Source organism: Schistocerca nitens, chromosome 6 (assembly GCF_023898315.1).
Source record: "Schistocerca nitens isolate TAMUIC-IGC-003100 chromosome 6, iqSchNite1.1, whole genome shotgun sequence".
Lineage (NCBI taxonomy): Eukaryota > Metazoa > Arthropoda > Insecta > Orthoptera > Acrididae > Schistocerca > Schistocerca nitens.
The window spans coordinates 400,075,003-400,098,660 of NC_064619.1; the positions used below are offsets into that span (position 1 = coordinate 400,075,003).

Here is a 23,658-nt window from a genome sequence, read left to right on the forward strand (position 1 = left end):
CAAAGTCAGATTCGTAAAGAACAGGGCAAGGTGAATCCACATTTCAGTATGATGTTTCGCCTTCTCTGTCATGTATCCAAGCTGACGCACAACTGTGGAAAGTGGTCTTTGAAATCCTGGACAGTGACAATCGGACAGGGTTGACATCAGAGCTGCTCCCACACATGTTCTACGATGTTCTGGGGATCTTTCTGGCATGGGAGTACCTCAGCATTACGTATACAGTTCATAGAGACATGTGCCATATGTGGACGAGGATTATCGTGTTGGTTGGATCAAATGGCTCTGGGCACTAAGGGTCGTAACATCTATGGTCATCAGTCCCCTAGAACTTAGAACTACTTAAACCTAACTAACCTAACGACATCACACAACACCCAGTCATCACGAGGCAGAGAAAATCCCTGACCCCGCCGGGAATCGAACCCGGGAACCCGGGCACGGGAAGCGAGAACGCTACCTCACGACTTATCGTGTTGTACGAGAAATGGCGTCATGATACTGTCACATAAGTAATACAAGAGGGCGCAAGGTGTCCTTGTCGTACTGTTATGCCGTCAGTGTTACCCCAATAATTACCAAAATTGAGCTGAAGTCATAACTGATGGCTCCTCATGCTAATATTAAACATATGTAACTCTCTAAGACATTAAAAGTAGGGTACCTCACCACATATCGGCGTAACATTCGCTGACGATCATCCTGAGTAGCGCCAAGTCGCGGTTCATTGCTTAACACAATACGATGTCATTAATCAGCAGGCTTCACTTCCCGGCCACGGCGGCACTCCAAACACAGCCTTTTCTGTTACGGCGTCAATGGCGTCTTACACAGGCGACGGTAATTTCCTAGTACGGGTGCTGCTAGTCTCTGACCAATGGTGCGACATGACACAAAACGTCACAGCGTGTCCATTATTTATTCTCGGGTGGTAGATGCATATGTGAAGACGTTACAGTATGCTTGGTAACTGCGTGCCCTCACAGTCACATGCAGTCAAAGACCTGGTCACTGCAATACACCAGTGCCCCAGACATCTAGATACTGCACGATTCGGCCAGTCAGTAACTGGAAATCTATAGCGAAGCCTGTGTCAAACGCTGTCAGTTTCTGATAATACTATTTCACACGAATAAGTGGACTCCCCTTTGCTCCATGTGATCACTCAACATCTGACGTTGTTCATGCCTCTTATATGTCCAACCGGCAGACGCCGAGCCAAGCAGACGCACCAGCAGCAGTAGCAGATCAGCAATTATGTGATATATAGTAATTTAGTTTTTTTTCCTCAAGTGCTTCTGCAAAGAAGTTAACTACAACGTTGTATTTTACTGTGTGGACTAGTGGTTGGCCCACTACTGTAAGCTTTTGTTTTTGCGCAAATCTTGGTGCATGTCCTTGTGTAAGGCACATTCCTAGGGTAATTTTTCCACCGTCAGATCGCCACGTCACGCCGCTAAGCTTAAATTTCGTGCTTGTACACAGCATACAGTTTAGGTCAGTGCGTTCTAATCTGCATACATATTTCGTGCAGTAGGTTTCGGATAAGCAGAGTTCCTAGGAAGTAGTAACTATAGATACAACCACTTCACTAGAGAAATTTATTTCCGTTTAACAGCTTGCCGTCTCAGAGCATAGTGAGATATCTGCAGAACACTTTTTTGTGTTTCTTCATTCTCCGAGTTGCATTTTGCGTACATTCCAAACTGAGTAGCGTCATTTGGGATCTTATGTCTATTTGTACACACTACGATGTGGCTAGGGACTGTGCTTGTTGTGAGTGGATACAAGAAGAATTTATGCTGTCCGCAAACAGCTGGAAGTAGCATTGGCTACCGTCGACATGCTGCTGGCTAATGATAAAGTTTCGGCGACATTCAGCGCTGGGGACGAAACCTGCGACATCTTTGGTGCTGTTAAAATCCCCTGGCGACCAGGGTGTCGCAGCATCTTCTGATACGCCACATCTGACCGGTTCGTCCTCCCTCGAGAGTGGGTGGCAGACAGTGACGGGTTTGCGTGTCACTGGGCGGAAGTCGAGAAAGGGAGCAGGTCGCGTGGTTGGCTCCCTACATCTTAGCAACAGAGAAGAGGTGCTACCCAGCGTTGGTGATAGATAACACCGAGCCAGTAGCGAATACCTCTCCTGTCAGACCAGCGGCCGATTTTCCTGACTAGTTCGGACAGTTACAGATTGTAGGTATGCTTTTGATTTGGAGCTCTAATGGTAGGCGGGTAATGGAAACCGTCAAGGAAATAGCAGGCAAGGCGCGAAGGAATGACAGTGTGCCCTGGGTATGTTTACAGCGAGTTTCGTCCGTGAAGTGGAGGAGGTCCTGCCGACGGCTAATGAGCGCGCTAGTTGTAACCGGCTGCATGTAGTGGCACATGTCGGCACGAACGACGACTGCCGCTTAGGTTCTGAGACCATCCTCAGCTCCTTTCAGCGGATGAATGATTTTTAAGGCAACTAGCATCGCACGCGGGATGCAGGCTAAGCTGTGGAAAACAAGCGGAAAACATTCAAAGGATGGGAAAGACTCATCGTGGTTTAATAACTGTGTTAGAAAACGGCTACGTAAACAAAGAAAATTTCGTGGAAGATTCAGAAAAGTAAAAATTTAGCTGACATACAAAAGCTGAACGAAGCGAAAATGAGCGTAAAGAGAGAAATGAGAGAAGCATTCAATGCATTTGAAAGTAAAACTTTGTCAGCCAACTTGAGTAAAAAACCTAAGAGCTTTTGTTCAATGTAAAATCTGTAAATGGGTCTAAATCACCAATTCACTCACTCGGTGACGATACTGGCACCGAAACGGAGGATAACAGAGAGAAAACCGAAACACTGAATTCAGTCTTCCGAAATTGCTTCAAAGCGGAACATCGAAAGCCGGTCCCTCTTTTCAACTATCGTACGAACGTCGTAAAGGCACACACTGAGACAGCCGATCGCGAAATAGAAAATCAACTACAATCGCTAGCAGTAGAAAGAAGTCACGACCAGATGAGATACCCATGAAATTCTACAAAGATTTTGCCAAGGAACTTGCTCCCCTTCTAGCAGTAATTTATTGTAGATTTCTTGAGCAACGAAAGGTACTTACCGTCTGAAAGAAAGCGCAGGTCATTCCCGTTTTCAAGAAGAGCTAGATCTATATCGTTGACATCAACCTGTTGTAGAATTATGACACATGTTTTATGCTCATGAATTGGGACGTTCTTGGAGAACGAAAATATCCTCTAAAAATTAACATGGATTCTGCAAACAGCTCGCTCTTTTCCTCCATTAGATCCGAAGAGCCGTAGACAATAATTCTTAAGTTGATGCCGTGTTCCTTAACTTCAGGAAGGCATTTGACACCGTATCCCAATGGGGTTTTGTGAAAAAAATACGAGTTTATCAAGTATCACAGCAGATTTGCGATTGGATTCAAGACTCCCATGGAGACTGAACTCAACATGTCATTCTTAGCGGAAAGAAATCGACAGATGTAAAGGTAATTTCCAGAATACCCCAAGACCCATGGACCTTGCCTACCCCCATGAACCATGGACCTAGCCGTTGGTGGGGAGGCTTTCGTAACTCAGCGATACAGATGACCCTACCGCAGGTGCAACCACAACAGAGGGGTATCTGTTGAGAGGCCAGACAAACGTGTGGTTCCTGAAGAGGGGCAGCAGCCTTTTCAGTAGTTGTAGGGGCAACAGTATGGATGATTGACTGATCTGGCCTTGCAACACTAACCAAAACGGCCTTTCTGTGCTGGTACTGCGAACGGCTGAAAGCAAGGGGAAACAACAGCCGTAATTTTCCCGAGGGCATGCAGCTTTACTGTATGGTTAAATTATGATGGCGTCCTCTTGGGTAAAATATTCCGGAGGTAAAATAGTCCCCCATTCGGATCTCCGGGTGGGGACTAAAAAGTAGGACGTCGTTATCAGGAGAAAGAAAACTGGCGTTCTACGGATTGGAGCGTGGAATGTCAGAAACCATAACCGGGCAGATAGGTTAGAAAATTTAAAAAGGGAAATGAATAGGTTTACGTTAGATATAGTGGGAATTAGTGAAGTTCGATGGCAGGAGGAACAAGACTTTTGGTCAGGTGAATACAGGGTTATAAATACAAAATCAAATAGGGGTAATGCAGGAGTAGGTTTAATAATGAATAAAAAAATAGGAGTGCGGGTAAGCTACTACAAACAGTATAGTGAACGCATTATTGTGGCCAAGATAGACACGAAGCCCACGTCTACTACAGTAGTACAAGTTTATATGCTAACTAGCTCTGCAGATGACGAAAAAATTGATGAAATGTATGAGGAGATAAAAGAAATTATTCAGGTAGCGAAGGGAGACGAAAATTTAATAGTCATGGGTGACTGGAATTCGAGAGTAGGAAAAGGGAGAGAAGGAAACGTAGTGGGTGAATATGGATTGGGGGAGAGAAATGAAAGAGGAAGCCACCAGGTAGAATTTTGCACAGAGCATACCTTAATCATAGCTAACACTTGGTTCAAGAATCATAAAAGAAGGTTGTATACATGGAAGAATCCTGCAGATACTAGAGGGTATCAGACAGATTATATAATGGTAAGACAGAGATTTAAGAACCAGGTTTTAAATTGTAAGACATTTCCAGGGACAGATGTGGACACTGACCACAATTTATTGGTTATGAACTGTAGATTAAAACTGAAGAAACTGCAAAAAGGTGGGAATTTAAGGAGATGGGACCTGGATAATCTGACTAAAGCAGAGGTTGTAGAGAGTTTCAGGGAGAGCGTAAGGGAACAATTGACAGGAATGGGGGAAAGAAATACAGTAGAAGAAGAATGGGTAGCTCTGAGGGATGAAGTAGTGAAGGCAGCAGAGGATCACGTACGAGTAGGTAAAAAGACGAGGGCTAGTAGAAATCCTTGGGTAACAGAAGAAATATTGAATTTAATTGAAAGGAGAAAATATAAAAACGCAGTAAATGAAGCAGGCAAAAGGGAATAGAAACGTCTCAAAAATGAGATCGACAGGAAGTGGAAAATGGCTAAGCAGGGATGGCTAGAGGACAAATGTAAGGATGTACAGGCTTATCTCACTAGGGGTAATATAGATACTGCCTATGGGAAAATTAAAGACACCTTTGGAGAAAGGAGAGCCACTTGTATGAATATCAAGAGCTCAGATGGAAACCCAGTACTAAGCAAAGAAGGGAAAGCAGAAAGGTGGAAGGAGTATATAGAGGGTCTATACAAGGGCGATGTACTTGTGGACAGTATTATGGAAATGGAAGAGGATGTAGATGAAGATGAAATGGGAGATACGATACTGCGTGAAGAGTTTGACAGAGCACTGAAAGACCGTGTCGAAACAAGGCCCCGGGAGTAGACAACATTCCATTGGAACTACTAGCGGCCTTCGGAGAGCCAGTCCTGATAAAACTCTACCATCTGGAGAGCAAGATGTATGAGACAGGTGAAATACTTCAAGAAGAATATAATAATTCCAATCCAAAGAAAGAAGGTGTTGACAGATGTGAAATTTACCGAACTATCAGTTTAATAAATCAGAGCTGCAAAATACTAACGTGAATTCTTTACAGACGAATGGAAAAAGTGGTAGAAGCCGACCTCGGGGAACATCAGTTTGGATTCCGCAGAAATGTTGGAACACTCGAGGCAATACCGACCCTACGACTTATCTTAGAAAGTAGATTAAGGAAAGGCAAACCTACATTTCTAGCATTTGTAGACTTAGAGAAAGCTTTAGACAATCTTGACTGGAATAGTCTCTTTCAAATTCTAAAGGTGGCAGGGGTGAAATAAAGGGAGCGAAAGGCTATTTACAATTTGTACAGAAACCAGATGGCAGTTATAAGAGTCGAGGGGCAAGAAAGTGAAGCAGCTGTTGAGAAGGGAGTGAGACATGGTTGTAGCCTGTCCCCGATGTTATTCAATCTGTATGTTGAGCAATCAGTAAAGGAAACAAAAGAAATATTCGGAGTAGGTATTAAAGTCCACGGAGAAGAAATAAAAACGTTGAGGTTCGCCGATGACATTGTAATTCTGTCAGATACTGCAAATGACTTGGAAGAGCAGTTGAACGGAATCGACCCTGTCTTGAAAGCAGGATAAAAGATGAACATCAACAAAAGCAAAACGAGGATAATGGAATGTAGTCGAATTAAGTCGGGTGATGCCGAGGGAATTAGATTAGGAAATGAGACACTTCAAGTAGTAAAGGAGTTTTGCTATTTAAGGAGCAAAATAACAGATGATGGTCGAAATAAAGAGGATACAAATTGTAGACTGGCAATGGCAAGGAAAGCGTTTCTGAAGAAGAGAAATTTGTTAACATCGAGTATAGATTTAAGTGTCAGGAACTCGTTTCTGAAAGTATTTGTATGGAGTGTAGCCATGTATGGAAGTGAAACGTGGACGATAAATAGTTTGGACAAGAAGAGAATAGAAGCTTTCGAAATGGAGTGCTACAGAAGAATGCTGAAGATTAGATGGGTTGATCACATAACTAATGAGGAGGTATTGAATAGAACTGGGGAGAAGAGGAGTTTGTGGCACAATTTGACAAGAAGAAGGGACCGGTTGGTAGGACATGTTCTGAGACATCAAGGGATCACAAATTTAGCATTGGAGGGCAGCGTGGAGGGTAAAAATCGTAGAGGGAGACCAAGAGATGAATACACTAAGCAGATTCAAAAGAATGTAGGCTGTAGCAAGTACTGGGAAATGAAGAAGCTTGCACAGGAAAGAGGGGCTGGAGACCTGCATCAAACCAGTCTCAGGACTGAAGACAACAACAACAACAACAACATAACAACCCCAAGAAAGCGTGATAGGACTGTTATTGTTTACAATATACAGGGTGATCCATTGATAGTGACCAGGCCACGTACCTCACGAAATAAGTGTCAAACGAAAAAACTACAAAGAACGAAACTCGTCTAGCTTGAAGGGGGAAACCAGATGGCGCTATGGTTGGCCCGAAAGATGGCGTTGCCATAGGTCAAACGTTTATCATCTGCCTTTTTTTTAAATAGGAACCTCCATTTTTATTACATATTCGTGTAGTACGTAAAGAAATATCAATGTTTCAGTTGGACCACTTTTTTCGCTTTGTGATTGATGGCGCTGTAATAGTCACAAACGTATAAGTACATGGTATCACGTAACATTCCGACAGTGCAGACGTTATTTGCTTCGTGATACATTACCAGTGTTAAAATGGACAGTTTAGCAATTGCGGAAAAGGTCGATATCGTGTTGATATATGGCTATTGTGATCAAAATGCCCAACGGGCGTGTGCTATGTATGCTGCTTGGTATCCTGGACGACATCATCCAAGTGTCCGGACCGTTCGCCGGATAGTTCCGTTATTTAAGGAAACAGGAAGTGTTCAGCCCCATGCGAAACGTCAACCACGACCTGCAACAAATAATGATGCCCAAGTATGTGTTTTAACTACTGTCGTGGCTAATCCTCTCATCAGTAACAGACAAATTGCGCGAGAATCGGGAATCTAAAAAATGTCGGTATTGAGAATGCTACATTAACATCGACTGCAACCGTATCATATTTCTATACACCAGGAATTGCATGGCGACTACTTTGAACGTCGTGTACAGTTCTGCCAATGGCCACAGGAGAAATTACGGGACGATGATAGATTTTTTGCACACGTTCTATTCAGCGACGAAGTGTCATTCACCACCAGCGGCAACGTAAAACGGCATAATATGCACTACTGGGCAACGGAAAATCCACGATGGCTGCGACAAGTCGAACATCAGCGACCTTGGCGAGTTAATGTATAGTGCGGCATTATGGGAGGAAGGATAATTGGCCCCCATTTTATCGCTGGCAATCTAAATGGTGCAATGTATGCTGATGTCCTACGTAATGTTCTACCGATGTTACTACAAGATGTTTCACTGCATGACAGAATGGCGATGTACTTCCAACATGATGGATGTCCACCACATAGCTCGGGCGCGACTGAAGCGGTATTGACTAGGATATTTCATGACAGGTGTATTGGTCGTCGAAGCACCATACCATGGTCCGCACGTTCACCGGATCTGACGTCCCCGGATTTCTTTCTGTGGGGAAAGTTGAAGGATATTTGCTACAGTGATCCACCGACAACGCCTGACAACAGGCGTCTGCGCATGGCAGTGCATGTGCGAACATTACGGAAGGCGAACTACTCGCCGTTGAGAGGAATGTCGTTACACGTATTGCGAAATGCAATGAGGTTGACGGACATCATTTCGAACATTTATTGCATTAATGTGGTATTTCCAGGTAATCACGCTGCAACAGCATGCGTTCTCAGAAATGATAAGTTCACAAAGGTACATGAATCACATTGGAACAACCGAAATAAAATGTTCAAACGTACCTACGTTCTGAATTTTAATTTAAAATAGCTACCTGTTACCAACTGTCGTCAAAAATTGTGAGCCATGTGCCTGTGGCTATTACAGTGCAATCTATCAAAAAGCGAAAAACGTGGTCCAACTAAAACATTCATATTTCTTTACGTACTACACGAATACGTAATAAAAATGGGGGTTCCTATTTTAAAAAAACGAAGTTGATATCCGTTTGACCTATGGCAGCGCCATCTAGCGGGCGAACCATAGCGCCATCTGGTTTCCCCCTTCAAGATAGACAAGTTTCGTTCTTTACAGTTTTTCGTTTGACGCTTATTTAGTGAAATATTTGGCCCGGTCACGATCAGTGGATCACCCTGTATATAAATGATCTAGTAGAAAGTGTCAGATGCTCTATAAAGTTGTTCGCAGACGATGCGAATGACCGTAACAAAGCAGCGACGCCGGGAGATAGTACCGATACGCAGAATGACCTCCAGAGAATTGGTGAATGGTGCAGGCTCTGGCAGTTTACCCGGAACGTAAATTAATGTAATACACTGCGCATACATAGGAAAAGAAATCCACTGCTGTGTAACTACACTATTGACGATAAACCGATGGAAGGAGTATCTGTCGTAAGATATTTTGGAGTACCGATCTGGCGCGATCTGAAGTGGAATGACCACATAAAGCAAATAGTGGGAAAAGGTGATGCCTGAATGAGATTTGGAGGAAGAATCTTAAGGAAATGAAACTCATCAATGAAGGAAGCAGTTTATAAGGCGCTTGTTCGACCCATTCTTGAACATTATTCATATACTTTGGCTCCCTACCAGATAGGGCTGATAGAAGAGATCCAACGAAGAGCAGCACATTTCGTCACGCGGTGGTTCAGCCGGCACGAGAGCGTTACGGAGATTCTGAACAAACCCATTGGTAGACGTTACATGAGAGGTGTTGTGAAGCCCGGAGAAATTTGCTACTAAATTTTCGAGCGAGCACTTTCCGGCAAGAGTCCGGCAACGTATTACTTAGCCTACGTACGTCTCACGTAATCACCATGACCAGAAAATTCGAGAAATTAGAGTCAATGAAGAGGCTTACCGACAATCATTCTTCCCATGTCCTGTACGCGAATGAAGCAGGGTAGGAGGGCTTAGTTAACGGTACAAAAAGTACCCTCCGCCACACACCAATAGGTTGCTTGCGGTGTATGATATAGATATAGATGACCAAGACAACGCTAAACCCGAACTGTACTAAAGCACTCTGGCAGTCGACCTACCTGCCACAGGGAATTGTCACACTATTAACATACCCGCTGATGCTTTGGCATACGTACAGTTATTTTGACATATCTTCTGATGCTTCACTTTTTTTGTTGCGCAGTGTAGATACTTCGCAGTAGTACATTTTTTTTAATGCTTGAGTATACGGTGACGGTTATTAACGGACCGGCGAGTCAAATCGTGGCTTTATACGAACCTGGCGTCGTTGCAGTAACTGCTGGCGACGTCCACATGGGTTGGCGCTGCTCGGCCGCGTCCACAGCGATGCGCGTCGAGGGCTGCGTCCCAGTGGTCGGCGTCCCATTCTCTGTCAACACAAGACAACGTGAACCGTCATTGGCAGTCCTCTGCCTTCCCCTACAGCTGCACTTACAAGGGGACATCCCAGAGTATCAGCAGAGTATCTTGATGAAACGTAGCATGTAGGTGGTCAAAGTAATGAAATATGTACTTTCTCGTGTTCGCCCAGTTTCAGTTTTAACAAGAGGAAGAGATTAATGTCTAACGTCCCATCGACACTGAAGTCGTTACAGATAGGTCACAAGCTCGTATTAGGGAAGGATAGAGAAGAAATTGGCTGTGCCCTTTCGAAGGAACCATCCTGAAATTTGCCTTAAGTGATTTAGGGAAATCACCGGTAACCATCAGGCTGGTCAACATTATGAATCACCTCGAAGGGAACGATCTATTGATACGTAATCAGCATGGTTTCAGAAAACATCGTTTTTGTGCAACGCACGAAGTAATGGCCGCTATCGACAGGGGATCTCAAGGTGATTCCGTATTTCTAGATTTCCGGAAAGCTTTTGACACCGTTCCTCACAAGCGACTTCTAATCAAGCTGCGGGCCTATGGGGTATCGTCTCAGTTGTGCGACTGGATTCGTGATTTCCTGTCAGGAAGGTCGCAGTTCGTAGTAATAGACGGCAAATCATCGATTAAAACTGAAGTGATATCAGGTGTTCCCCAGGGAAGCGTCCTGGGACCTCTGCTGTTCCTGATCTATATAAATGATCTGGATGACAATCTGAGCAGTTCTCTTAGGTTGTTCGCAGATGATGCTGTAATTTACCGACTAGTAAGGTCATCCGAAGACCAGTATCAGTTGCAAAGCGATTTAGAAAAGATTGCTGTATGGTGTGGCAGGTGGCAGTTGACGCTAAATAACGAAAAGTGTGAGGTGATCCACATGAGTTCCAAAAGAAATCCGTTGGAATTCGATTACTCGATAAATAGTACAATTGTCAAGGCTGTCAATTCAACTAAGTACCTGGGTGTTAAAATTACGAACAATTTCTGTTGGAAAGACCACATAGATAATATTGTGGGGAAGGCGAGCCAAAGGTTGCGTTTCATTGGCGGGACACTTAGAAGATGCAACAAGTCCACTAAAGAGACAGCTTACACTACACTCGTTCGTCCTCTGTTACAATATTGCTGCGCGGTTTGCGATCCCTACCAGGTGGGATTGACGGAGGACATCGAAAGTGTGCAAAAAAGGGCAGCTCGTTTTGTATTATCACGTAGCAGGGGAGAGAGTGTGGAAGATATGATACGCGAATTGGGATGGAAGTCATTACAGCAAAGACGTTTTTCGTCGCGGCGAGATCTATTTACGAAATTTCAGTCACTAACTTTCTCTTCCGAATGCGAAAGTATTTTGTTGAGCCCAACCTACTTAGGTAGGAATGATCATCAAAATAAAGTAAGAGAAATCAGAGCTCGAACAGAAAGGTTTAGATGTTCGTTTTTCCCGCGCGCTGTTCGGGAGTGGAATGGTAGAGAGATAGTATGATTGTGGTTCTACGAACCCTCTGCCATGCACTTAAATGTGAATTTCATAGTAGTCATGTAGATGTAGATGGTCTGACGTGGGTCTGAACCGTCGTCCTCCCTTATGCGAGTCCAGTGTGCTATCCACTGCGCTACTCCACTTACTTAGTTTCACTTTTAAGAGGTAAAACACACCACGAACGGTAATTTTCCATACTAAGTTTTGACGAAATAGGTTAGACACCATGATATATACGAGGGCTGTAACTTTAATAGTAGTAACTATTTATTTATAGCTCGTAAAAGATAGATACGTGTTCAAAGTTTTTGCTGTGCCAGTTGTGTTGACAGTTCCAGCGGCGCGGTCTATTGCCCGACGAATTTGTAGCAGTTCTGAAGCGTTCTGAAGCGAATTCCGTGAATTGTTTCCTTTAGATATCGAGTTGAACTTACGAGGGCTTAAGTCATGGGAGTGCAATAGGTGGAATACCACTTAGCAGCCCCATCAGTCAAAGAAATCCGTAATAGCTTGCACTGTACGTGCTTGAGCATTCTCCTGCAAAATGATGGTCACATCCTGCAGAAAATGTCATAACTTCTGTCTCTATGCTGTTCATTTTTGGAACGCAGCCTACGACCAGCTTAGAGACAGAAGTTATGTAAATGAAATTAGGTTTTAAGCGTTTCCCTACAGATTACCATTGTTGTAATGATTTTGTGTCTTAACAATGAGTTATTTATACATTTCAGTTAAAAAATTACGTGTATGTTGACTGGTAAAATAAAAGACGAATAAAAATCTAGAACGTAAAACAGCAATTTAAAATGTAAAACTAAAATAATTAACAACAAATAATTATATTAACAATGAACGATTAGATGTTTTAATTAGGTATGTTGAACCAAAATAGGTTGCCTTCGTGGTCTAGAAGCAGCGTCTTGTATTGGTAACCAAAATGCCCTCGGCCCTGGGTACGAAAACCGCCACCACTTAATTTTGAATACAAATCATAACCATTGGTAGCCGGAGACTTCTGGCATAAGAAGTTACCCTCATTCTGGCAACGGCCTTGTCAAAGAAGGCGGAAGAGTGGACGGAGGTTCTCGGTACACTCTAGCCAGTTGTGGGAAACTGCCCCTAAAGAAGGAAGAATCAGCTATGATCAACGGCATGAGGATGCAGAAGGTATTGCAAACCACTGAGTTAAAGACATATAATGTGTATCCACAGGATATTTCGCATGTAACTGCAAAAGTGTTTTGATGATCTCTCCATTGGTAAAAGATTCCGGAAAAGTCCACCATTCGAATCTCTGCGAGGTGACTGACAGTGGGGAGTTGATCATACGAAAAAAGATTGAATAACCAATTGAAGGATAATGTTCTAAGAGCCGGGACGTAGGATGCCAGAAGTTTCAACTTGGTAGGGAAGCTAGAAAATCTGAAAAAGGAAATGAAAAGTCGCAATCTACATAAAGTGGGGATCAGTGATATGAAATGAAAAGATGACGAGAATTTCTGGTCAGATGATTACAGGCTAATATCAACGGCAGGAGATAATGTATACCAGGAGTAGGATTCGTTATGAATCGAAAGATAGGACAGCGAGTGAGTTACTGTGAATAGTTCAGTAATAGGTTTGTTCCCATCAGAATTCACAGAAAACTAACATCGACAACGATAGTCCAGGTATTCATGCCGACGTCGCGCGCTGAAGATGAAGAAATAGAGAAATTATATCAAGGTACTGATCGAGTCATTCAGTACGCAAAACGAGCTAAACATTGAACAGGTATGGTGGAATAGAATGAGGTCGCAAGGGGAGCAGAAGTAATGGTTAGGGGAGAATTTGGCTTGGTGATAGGTACGAGAGGGAAGAAAGACCAATTGAGTGCTTCAATAAATTTCGGCCAGTAATATCGAATACTTTGTTCAAAAGTTACAAAAGTATACCTGGAGACGGCCGAGTGATACGGGAAGATTTCAGTTAGATTACATCATGGCCAGGCAGATATTCAGAAATCACGTACTGGAAAGTAAGACGTACCTAGGAGAGGATATAGACCCAGATCACAATTTATGAGTGATGAAAATAGGCTAAAATTTAAGAGATTGGTCAGGAAGGATCAATAAGCAAAGAAGCAGGTTACGGAAATACTAAGGAATGAAAAGATACGATTGAGGTTCTCTAAGTGGTCGATAAGTGGGGATTTCTCAGAGGGGAGAGTGACATGTAGCTGCCTGACAGGGTAATACCTCCAGCTTCCATACCAACCACCATCCACAGAGAGTGCTTTTCCTGCTAGCGTTTTCTTGAGTGGTGAGGGGTGTGTATGCGAGGAGAGAGGAAGGCTGGGGGATTTTCCAAGAGGCGGAGAGCGTAATTAATTGATCAGTTTAATAAATTAATTAATTAATTGGTCAGTGGGCAGTTCATTCGAAGAGGAATTGACACATTAGAACATGGTAATCTCAGAAGTTGGAAAGAAAAACATAGGTACAAATACGGTAACTGCTAATAAACTGTGGGTAACAGAAGAAATGATTAAGTCGATCGATGAAAGTACTAAAATGTTCAGGGAAATTCAGTAATACAGAAATACAAGCTGCTGAGGAAAAGAATAAATAAGAAGTGCAGGAAAAAAAATGGTTCATATGGCTCTGAGCACTATGGGACTTAACATCCATGGTCATCAGTCCCCTAGAACTTAGAACTACTTAAACCTAACTAACCTAAGGACATCACACACATCCATGCCCGAGGCAGGATTCGAACCTGCGACCGTAGCAGTCGCGCGGCTCCGGACTGAGCGCCTAGAACCGCTAGACCACCGCGGCCGGCAAGTGCAGGAAAGCTAAGACGAAATGTCTGCAAAAAACATATGAAGAAATCGGCTAAAAAAAAAGGATTGTCGGAAAGACTGACCCAGCATGAAGAAAAGTCAAACAAACCTTCGGTGAAATTAAAAGCAAGGTTGGTAACGTTAAGAGCGAAATGGAAATTCCACTGTTAAATACAGAGGACCAAGCGAATAAGTGGAAAGAGTATACTGAATGCCTATGTGAGGGAGAACATTTGTTTGATGTGTTAGAAGAAGAAATAAGAGACGATATAGAAAGATAGGCGATCCAGTTGTAGAATCAGAATTTAAAAGAAGTTTGGAAGGCTTAAAATCAAATAGGGCAAAACAGATGGAGAACATTCCTTCTTAATTTCTAAAATCATGGGGTAAAAGGCAATAAAACGACTATTTATGTGGTACAATGTATGAGAGTAGCAATATACCGTCAGACTTTCGTCAAAATATCATCCACGCAATGACGAAGACTGCAAGAGCTGAAAAGTGCGAGATCTATCGCGCAGTCAGGTCATGCATCCAACATGCTGACAAGAACAATATTCAGAAGAACGGAAAATAAAACTGAGGATGTGTTACATGACGATCAATTTGGCTTTAGGAAATGTAGGGTCTGCAGCAGTTTGACGTTGCGGTTGATAACGGAAGCGAGACTAAAGAAAATCAAGACACGTTCATTAGATTTGTCGAATTGGAAAAAGCGTTTTATAATGTAGGATACTCCTAGATTACAGGAGCCAGCCCTGACGAAACTCTACCATCTGGTAAGCAAGATGTATGAAACAGGCGAAATACCCTCAGACTTCAAGAAGAATATAATAATTCCAATTCCAAAGAAAGCAGGTGTTGACAGGTGTGAGAATTACCGGACAATCAGTTTAATAAGCCACAGCTGCAAAATACTAACACGAATTCTTTACAGACGAATGGAAAAACTAGTAGAAGCCGACCTCGGGGAAGATCAGTTTGGATTCCGTAGAAATACTGGAACACGTGAGGCAATACTGACCTTACGACTTATCTTAGAAGAAAGATTAAGGAAAGGCAAACCTACGTTTCTAGCATTTGTAGACTTAGAGAAAGCTTTTGACAATGTTGACTGGAATACTCTCTTTCAAATTCTAAAGGAGGCAGGGGTAAAATACAGGGAGCGAAAGGCTATTTACAATTTGTACAGAAACCAGATGGCAGTTATAAGAGTCGAGGGGCATGAAAGGGAAGCAGTAGTTGGGAAGGGAGTAAGACAGGGTTGTAGCCTCTCCCCGATGTTATTCAATCTGTATATTGAGCAAGCAGTAAAGGAAACAAAAGAAAAATTCGGAGTAGGTATTAAAATCCATGGAGAAGAAATAAAAACTTTGAGGTTCGCCGATGACATTGTAATTCTGTCAGAGACAGCAAAGGACTTGGAAGAGCAGTTGAACGGAATGGACAGTGTCTTGAAAGGAGGGTATAAGATGAACATCAACAAAAGCAAAACGAGGATAATGGAATGTAGTCGAATTAAGTCGGGTGATGTTGAAGGTATTAGATTAGGAAATGAGACACTTAAAGTAGTAAAGGAGTTTTGCTATTTGGGGAGCAAAATAACTGATGATGGTCGAAGTAGAGAGGATATAAAATGTAGACTGGCAATGGCAAGGAAAGCGTTTCTGAAGAAGAGAAATTTGTTAACATCGAGTATAGATTTAAGTGTCAGGAAGTCTTTTCTGAAAGTATTTGTATGGAGTGTAGCCATGTATGGAAGTGAAACATGGACGATAAATAGTTTGGACAAGAAGAGAATAGAAGCTTTCGAAATGTGGTGCTACAGAAGAATGCTGAAGATTAGATGGGTAGATCATATAACTAATGAGGAGGTACTGAATTGGATTGGGGAGAAGAGGAGTTTGTGGCACAACTTGACCAGAAGAAGGGATCGGTTGGTAGGACATGTTCTGAGGCATCAAGGGATCACCAATTTAGTATTGGAGGGCAGCGTGGAGGGTAAAAATCGTAGGGGGAGACCAAGAGATGCATACACTAAGCAGATTCAGAAGGATGTAGGTTGCAGTAGGTACTGGGAGATGAAGAAGCTTGCACAGGATAGAGTAGCATGGAGAGCTGCATCAAACCAGTCTCAGGACTGAAGACCACAACAACAACAACAACTCCTAGATTTTCGAAATTATGAAGAAAATAAGGATAAACTATAGGGAGAGATGGGTAATATTTATCAAGATCGAACAGGGAATAATAAGAGTGGTAGATCAACAACGAAGAGCTCGCATTAAAAATAATGTAAGACAGGGTTGTAGAGTAGAATTAAAATTAAAGTTCAAAGGGTATCAATGATAAGATTCGTTGATGACATTGCTACCCTGAGTGATAGTGAAGAAGAATTACAGGTTCTGCTGAATGGAATGAACAGTCTAATGAGTAAAAACTATGGACTGAGAGTAAATCGAAGAAAGACGAAAGCAATAAGAGGAAGCCGAACTGAGATGGACTGATGGTCAGGGAGCAAATGAAATTAAGGAATTCTGCTACCTAATCAGCAATGTAACCAGTGACGGACAGAGCTAGGACGACATAAATAGCAAACTAGCGCTGGCAGGAAGGCCATCCCTGTCTAAGAAACGTCTGCTAGTATCAAACATAGGTCTCAACTGTGGAAGAAGTTTCTGACGATGTACGTTTGGAGCACAACATTGTATGGTGGGGAAACGTGAGCTGTGGGAAAACTGGAAAAGAGGAGAGCAGAATCTTTCGAGATGTGGTGCTACAGAAGAATGTTAAAAATGAGGTGGATTGATCAGGTAAGGAAAGAGAAGGTTCCGCGCCTAATCGGAGAGTGAAGAAACATATGGAGAATACTGAACAGAAAAAGAGATAGGAAGCTAGGACAGCGTTAAGACGTGAGGGAATTACTTCCATGGTACTAGATGAAGCTGTCGAGGTCAAAAGCTGTAGACGAGGACAGAGATTGGTACACAGGCAGCAAATAATTGAGGGCGTAGGTTGCAAGTGCTACTCCGAATTGAAGAGGTTCGAACAGGAGAAGAATTCGTGGCGGATCAATCCAGACAGAAGACTGATGATAGAAAATAGAATACATTGTTGAAAATACTTTGACAGCATAATGTGTATAGGTTATTTCAGAATAATGGTGGCTTAGAAATCAGCTTTATTAGCGATGGATGAGTGTGGCCTGAAAGCGTCTTTAATTTTTATACTAAGCAAACTTTTCGTTTTTCAAAACTAATCAGTTGTGGTTGGCTATTTTGCATAATTTCAAAATACTACAAAAGCAGGTTATAGAGTTATTCAAATACGTCAACCATATTTCGACTTTTATATTTTTGTGTTTCATGGGTTTGAAAATAATAGTCTGTATCCAATCGCCAAACTAGTTTTCAGGGCGTATTTTACGCACTAAAAGTAAAAGTGAACAAAACGAAAAAACACATGATCCATTATTTCTATCCCTCTACATATCCACCAACTTTCATCAAGGTTGTTTCTTAACACCTGGTACTGTTCCTTGTCATTGCATGGTTTGAGCGCTGTATATACAGGGTGTCCAGGCTGTCCAGGAGGAAAGGTTAATATTCCGAGATGTAACGGGAACAATCATTCGAAGCAAAAAAAGTGCAGCAAACGTTGGCCCTGAAATGCATGCCTTAAGAGCTATGATCACTTTTTCTTCTTCAATACAGTGAAACAAATCTATTCTACTGCAAACTCTTTGCTGTCCATATTTTGGCAAGAGCTAAATGATAAACAAAACAACAAATGAACCTGTCATGATCACTAAAATTCGTATGTTAAGATCTATGAGCACATCTTCAACAGAAGAGATGTGTTCCACAGTAGCTTAGATGTACATGCGCTCGTACTTTTTAGGCTATGTGTTGTACAGATAATGTTTACTGGACTCTGTGTTAAACAAGATCCTTCAAGTCGTATCTCTCAATGTAGGCCATTCTTCCTGGAACACCGTGTATAATTCATGAAGTTACGTAGATCGGCGGCATTAATACGCTAGTTGCTCATCAGTAAAAAGGTATAATGCCTGCTACATTTATGTCTACAGACATACTCGGTAAACCACTGTAATGTGTATAGTATGTAATGCTTATCACGGTACCACACGTTAGTGTTTCTTGCCGCTCCAACTTTGTATGGAGAGCAGGAGGAACGCTTCCTTGAATGTTGTGCATGCTGCAGTTAGTCGAACCTTGTCTTCGTATCCCCCATCCTTAAAGGAGTGAAAAATAGTTGGAAAGGGTGGGGGCGGCTAAGAAACCTTTGAGTTTTCACTTGAAACTGGTTATTGAAAGTTTGTAAGAAGGCTCCCGCGGGGATAAGTGGTGTGACTCTTCAAGCTTTTGCCAGTTCGAGTTTTAAATGTTTGCGGCACATTTTCCTGTGAATTAAACAAATGGATGACCACTCATGCCGCTCTTACTTGCTTACGATTAATATCCCCTGTTAGTCATATGCAGTATGGGCTCTACGCGCTTTTTTAAAAAATTCACTCGCTTTCGGACCGTGCTCATTGATCCATTTCAGTGGAAATTGGAGATTTATGGTAAGTACAATGGGACAAAACTGCTGAGGTCATCGGTCCCAAGCCTAACGCACTACTTAATCTAACTTAAACTAACTTACTCTAAGGACAACACACACTCATGCCAGAGGGAGGAATCGAACCTCCGACGAGAGGAGCCGCGCGATCCATAACAAGACGCCTCAGATCGCACGGCTACTCAGCGCGGCTTCCATTTCAATAGTAGCGTCAGGTATGATGATACGAAAGTAAGGACGACACTGTACTCAGTCCGTGAGTGGAGATAACGACCGACCCGGCCGGAAATCGAACCCAGACTCGTTCACATTCCCGCGCTGACCGCGCAGCTACTGGGAAGTACGTTGAACTCACTTGAGCAGTATTCCAACATCGAACTCACGAATGATTTGCAAGCTCTCTCCTTTTCCCCTCCTACTCTTCTTGTTCCTTCTTACATTACGCCCTTTGTAGGACCACAGGTGGCCTATTCATGGGCTGCATTTTCTTTTTCTTTTCCAGTAACCTCTTCTTCCTTTCTTTTCTTCTCTCTCACTCTTCGTCAGAAACCTTTAGTATCTTTTTTTCTTTTCTGCTCCAGTAGTGGCTCTCTGCTGTTTCCCTGTATCATTCTCTGTCGATGGTATGCTGGTTATCTGTACTTTTTTCTTGAATTTTCCTATCCTTCCCCCTCTGTCCCCAATTCCTATCTGTCCTACCTGAGTTCACCGTCTTTCCTTTTGTCCTCCCCGTGGTCTCCCATACTCTTCCTACTCGCTCTGATCACATGTCACACAAGTTTTGCTTCCTTCAACCTTATGTTTCCAGATATTGTCCTCGTGGTCAGGTACTTTTCTTTCTCTAGATCTTCGCATACATCTCTCACCACAAAATGTCACTTGTATTACTCATAAATCTCGGAAACTTGCGATAGTAGGGCCTACTCTTCGCATGCGTGTTTTCAGTCTTATTCACATTCTTCTTCCCCTCGCTCCAATGTCAATTCTATAAATTTCGAATGATTAAGGAGAAACTAACATTTTTTCTTCAACAGCAAAAGAGATTAGATGTAGGACTATACAAGTTTTGCACGTTCAGTTGTCTTATTGTAGTCTGCATTTCGCCAACGAATTGGTCATTTTAGTTTGTGAGCAAGATAAATTAATTAATATTTTTAATGATACGATTCTATTCACATTAATATAGATATACACTCCTGGAAATTGAAATAAGAACACCGTGAATTCATTGTCCCAGGAAGGGGAAACTTTATTGACACATTCCTGGGGTCAGATACATCACATGATCACACTGACAGAACCACAGGAACATAGACACAGGCAACAGAGCATGCACAATGTCGGCACTAGTACAGTGTATATCCACATTTCGCAGCAATGCAGGCTGCTATTCTCCCATGGAGACGATCGTAGAGATGCTGGATGTAGTCCTGTGGAACGGCTTGCCATGCCATTTCCACCTGGCGCCTCAGTTGGACCAGCGTTCGTGCTGGACGTGCAGACCGCGTGAGACGACGCTTCATCCAGTCCCAAACATGCTCAATGGAGGACAGATCCGGAGATCTTGCTGGCCAGGGTAGTTGACTTACACCTTCTAGAGCACGTTGGGTGGCACGGGATACATGCGGACGTGCATTGTCCTGTTGGAACAGCAAGTTCCCTTGCCGGTCTAGGAATGGTAAAACGATGGGTTCGATGACGGTTTGGATGTACCGTGCACTATTCAGTGTCCCCTCGACGATCACGTGTACGGCCAGTGTAGGAGATCGCTCCCCACACCATGATGCCGGGTGTTGGCCCTGTGTGCCTCGGTCGCATGCAGTCATGATTGTGGCGCTCACCTGCACGGCGCCAAACACGCATACGACCATCATTGGCACCAAGGCAGAAGCGACTCTCATCGCTGAAGACGACACGTCTCCATTCGTCCCTCCATTCACGCCTGTCGCGACACCACTGGAGGCGGGCTGCACGATGTTGGGGCGTGAGCGGAAGACGGCCTAACAGTGTGCGGGACCGTAGCCCAGCTTCATGGAGACGGTTGCGAATGGTAGTCGCCGATACCCCAGGAGCAACAGTGTCCATAATTTGCTGGGAAGTGGCGGTGCGGTCCCCTACGGCACTGCGTAGGATCCTACGGTCTTGGCGTGCATCCGTGCGTCGCTGCGGTCCGGTCCCAGGTCGACGGGCACGTGCACCTTCCGCCGACCACTGGCGACAACATCGATGTACTGTGGAGACCTCACGCCCCACGTGTTGAGCAATTCGGCGGTACGTCCACCCGGCCTCCCGCATGCCCACTATACGCCCTCGCTCAAAGTCCGTCAACTGCACATACGGTTCACGTCCACGCTGTCGCGGCATGCTACCAGTGTTAAAGACTGCGATGGAGCTCCGTATGCCACGGCAAACTGGCTGACACTGACGGCGGCGGTGCACAAATGCTGCGCAGCTAGCGCCATTCGACGGCCAACACCGCGGTTCCTGGTGTGTCCGCTGTGCCGTGCGTGTGATCATTGCTTGTACAGCCCTCTCGCAGTGTCCGGAGCAAGTATGGTGGGTCTGACACACCGGTGTCAATGTGTTCTTTTTTCCATTTCCAGGAGTGTATTTTTCTCTGTCCCATTTGCACTTTGCGACTAATAATGTGGAGTAATAAACCAGTCGAAACGTTGAACACTCAATGCCTCATTATTCATCTAATTTCACTTACCCATTTGCATCTTCTTGAGAGATTTTCCGACGGTTATTTTAATTTATGTTTTATTTATGTTCCGTAGTAGCTTCCACTAGCTGGAATGTTTTCCGACTAAAATCCACCACACTCCATACTTATACAAAATGTCCAACAACAGCATCGTGCTCTTGTATTCGCTTACATGAGATACTGGTTGAACTGCACTGCCTCCAGTGAAAACCTATTACCTCTGACCACTATGGCCTCCTATCATAATCTCTCACCCCACACAATCTGTAGCGTGGTTGGTTCCATCAACTCAGACCCGTTACCTCTTTACTGACTACTGAAAAATGTGTTCTATGACCAAGAGAAAGCCGGCCGCGGTGGTCTCGCGGTTCTAGGCGCGCAGTCCGGAAGCGTGCGACTGCTACGGTCGCAGGTTCGAATCCTGCCTCGGGCATGGATGTGTGTGATGTCCTTAGGTTAGTTAGGTTTAAGTAGTTCTAAGTTCTAGGGGACTGATAACGACAGCAGTTGACTCCCATAGTGCTCAGAGCCATTTGAACCATTTTTTTGAACCAAGATAAACTTTTACTTTTTGCCCCCTTCAATACTTATTATTGCACATTCCGCCTCTGCATAACTACTCGCTGTATTTAAGTCTAACAGGAGCACCTTCCAGCTGACTTCGGTTTCCCTCTTGCGTTTAACGGGTCCTAATTTCTACCCTGTGTGCTGTTATTACTGAGCCGTGGTGGGACCGGCGCCGGTAGTACCTCTGACATGAGTACGATCGATTTCCTAGTACAGAGGTATGTCTTGGGGCTTGGGCCGGCTCGGAATATAAGCGAGTGCCGACCGCGATTAAGGGGAAGAACGCTATGAGAACGAAAGGTGGCGGTGTGCGAGTCGGCGATTGGCTGGCTGGCAGAAGCGATGACGGCGTGCCTGGGGCCAGTCGGCGGTTATCACGTGGTTACACTGGAGGCGGCAGGAGTTGACCGGCACTGTTCAGTCTCCGGCAACCTCGTGAGCTGTGGATGTGCCCGCTTCCTTGGAGGGACACGCTGTTAAGGTCTTCCGAACTGATGGTCTGACATCTTCGCAAGCCGCCCCAACACAAGACTCCCAGTTAAGTACTCTAATTACTAAGGGCGCTTAGTTAGCTGTGATTGTGGTCGCTCGTGGTACAGTAAGACGTTGCAGGACCTGTGATGTTGTGTGTGTTTGATTTCATTTGATGCCTCTTACTAAGCGTGTGCTCTGCTTCGAATAATAATGATGTGTTTGGAAAATTTTAGTTCATTACCTATTGTTAGTAGGTGTTTAATTTGCTTTCGATATCGGTTAATCCATGTCAGTATGTCCTCTGCGGGCAATCTGAGTTTCTGTTTCTAGCGGTTACCGTCATGAGCTTTGCAGGCCCACTTAAGGTGGCCAATATGTATGTCATTAACTTAAGCATTTGTTATAAGGCACTGTTTCACTTAAGCAAAGGACTTGCGAGTGAAATTAGTTGTTGTTGAGCCTTGTTTTTATAGTGTTCATTAACTGGTCAATGTTGAATGTTAAAGTTAAGAAAAGTATTTTGGCCACCAGCTGTCGGGTGTGAGCTGTGTTTCATTGAGCTGAGGCAACGAGTAACCGAAGCGCAGTGCTCCCCTTTAGATTACAAGTTTGGCTTACGGGCGGTGTACTTCGCCTGAGATCGTGTGTTCCCCTTCGGTAGCATTTGCTGGGTTCACATTTCGGTTGCCTACTCGACGTGGAGTTGTAAACGGAGTGCAGTCGTCTCACCGTTCGTGGCTACACTTCGGCCTTAAAAGCTTGGACCTTACTTCTGTTATTACACATTAATTATTATACAAAGTTGTAACATTCTATGGCCTAAAAGCCCATCTTACAAGCCAATGGTCATTTGAATAATTTTGGGGTTCGCTCTGCAAGGTTCTCTAGCCTAGTAATTTGCAATATTTCTCTAGTTACGTATTAATAAATATGTTCTAAGGACTCGTATTAAAATTGAGGCGGTGTGTAAACTGCTATTTTACATGTAATGTTAAAATATTGAATTGAAAGGGTCTTAAGTAACGTGTCTTAA

The 23,658-nt window shown here is 43.6% G+C and overlaps 1 protein-coding gene across 1 annotated transcript in view; it reads right to left on the reverse strand.

Moving 5' to 3' along the window:
* LOC126263378 (V-set and transmembrane domain-containing protein 2B-like) overlaps positions 1-23,658 on the reverse strand; it is a 172,238-nt gene that overhangs the window by 122,793 nt on the left and 25,787 nt on the right. Inside the window, exon 2 of the mRNA XM_049960470.1 lies at positions 9,874-9,984. Coding sequence (XP_049816427.1) covers positions 9,874-9,984 — 111 coding nt within the window. The remainder of the gene's footprint in view (positions 1-9,873; positions 9,985-23,658) is intronic.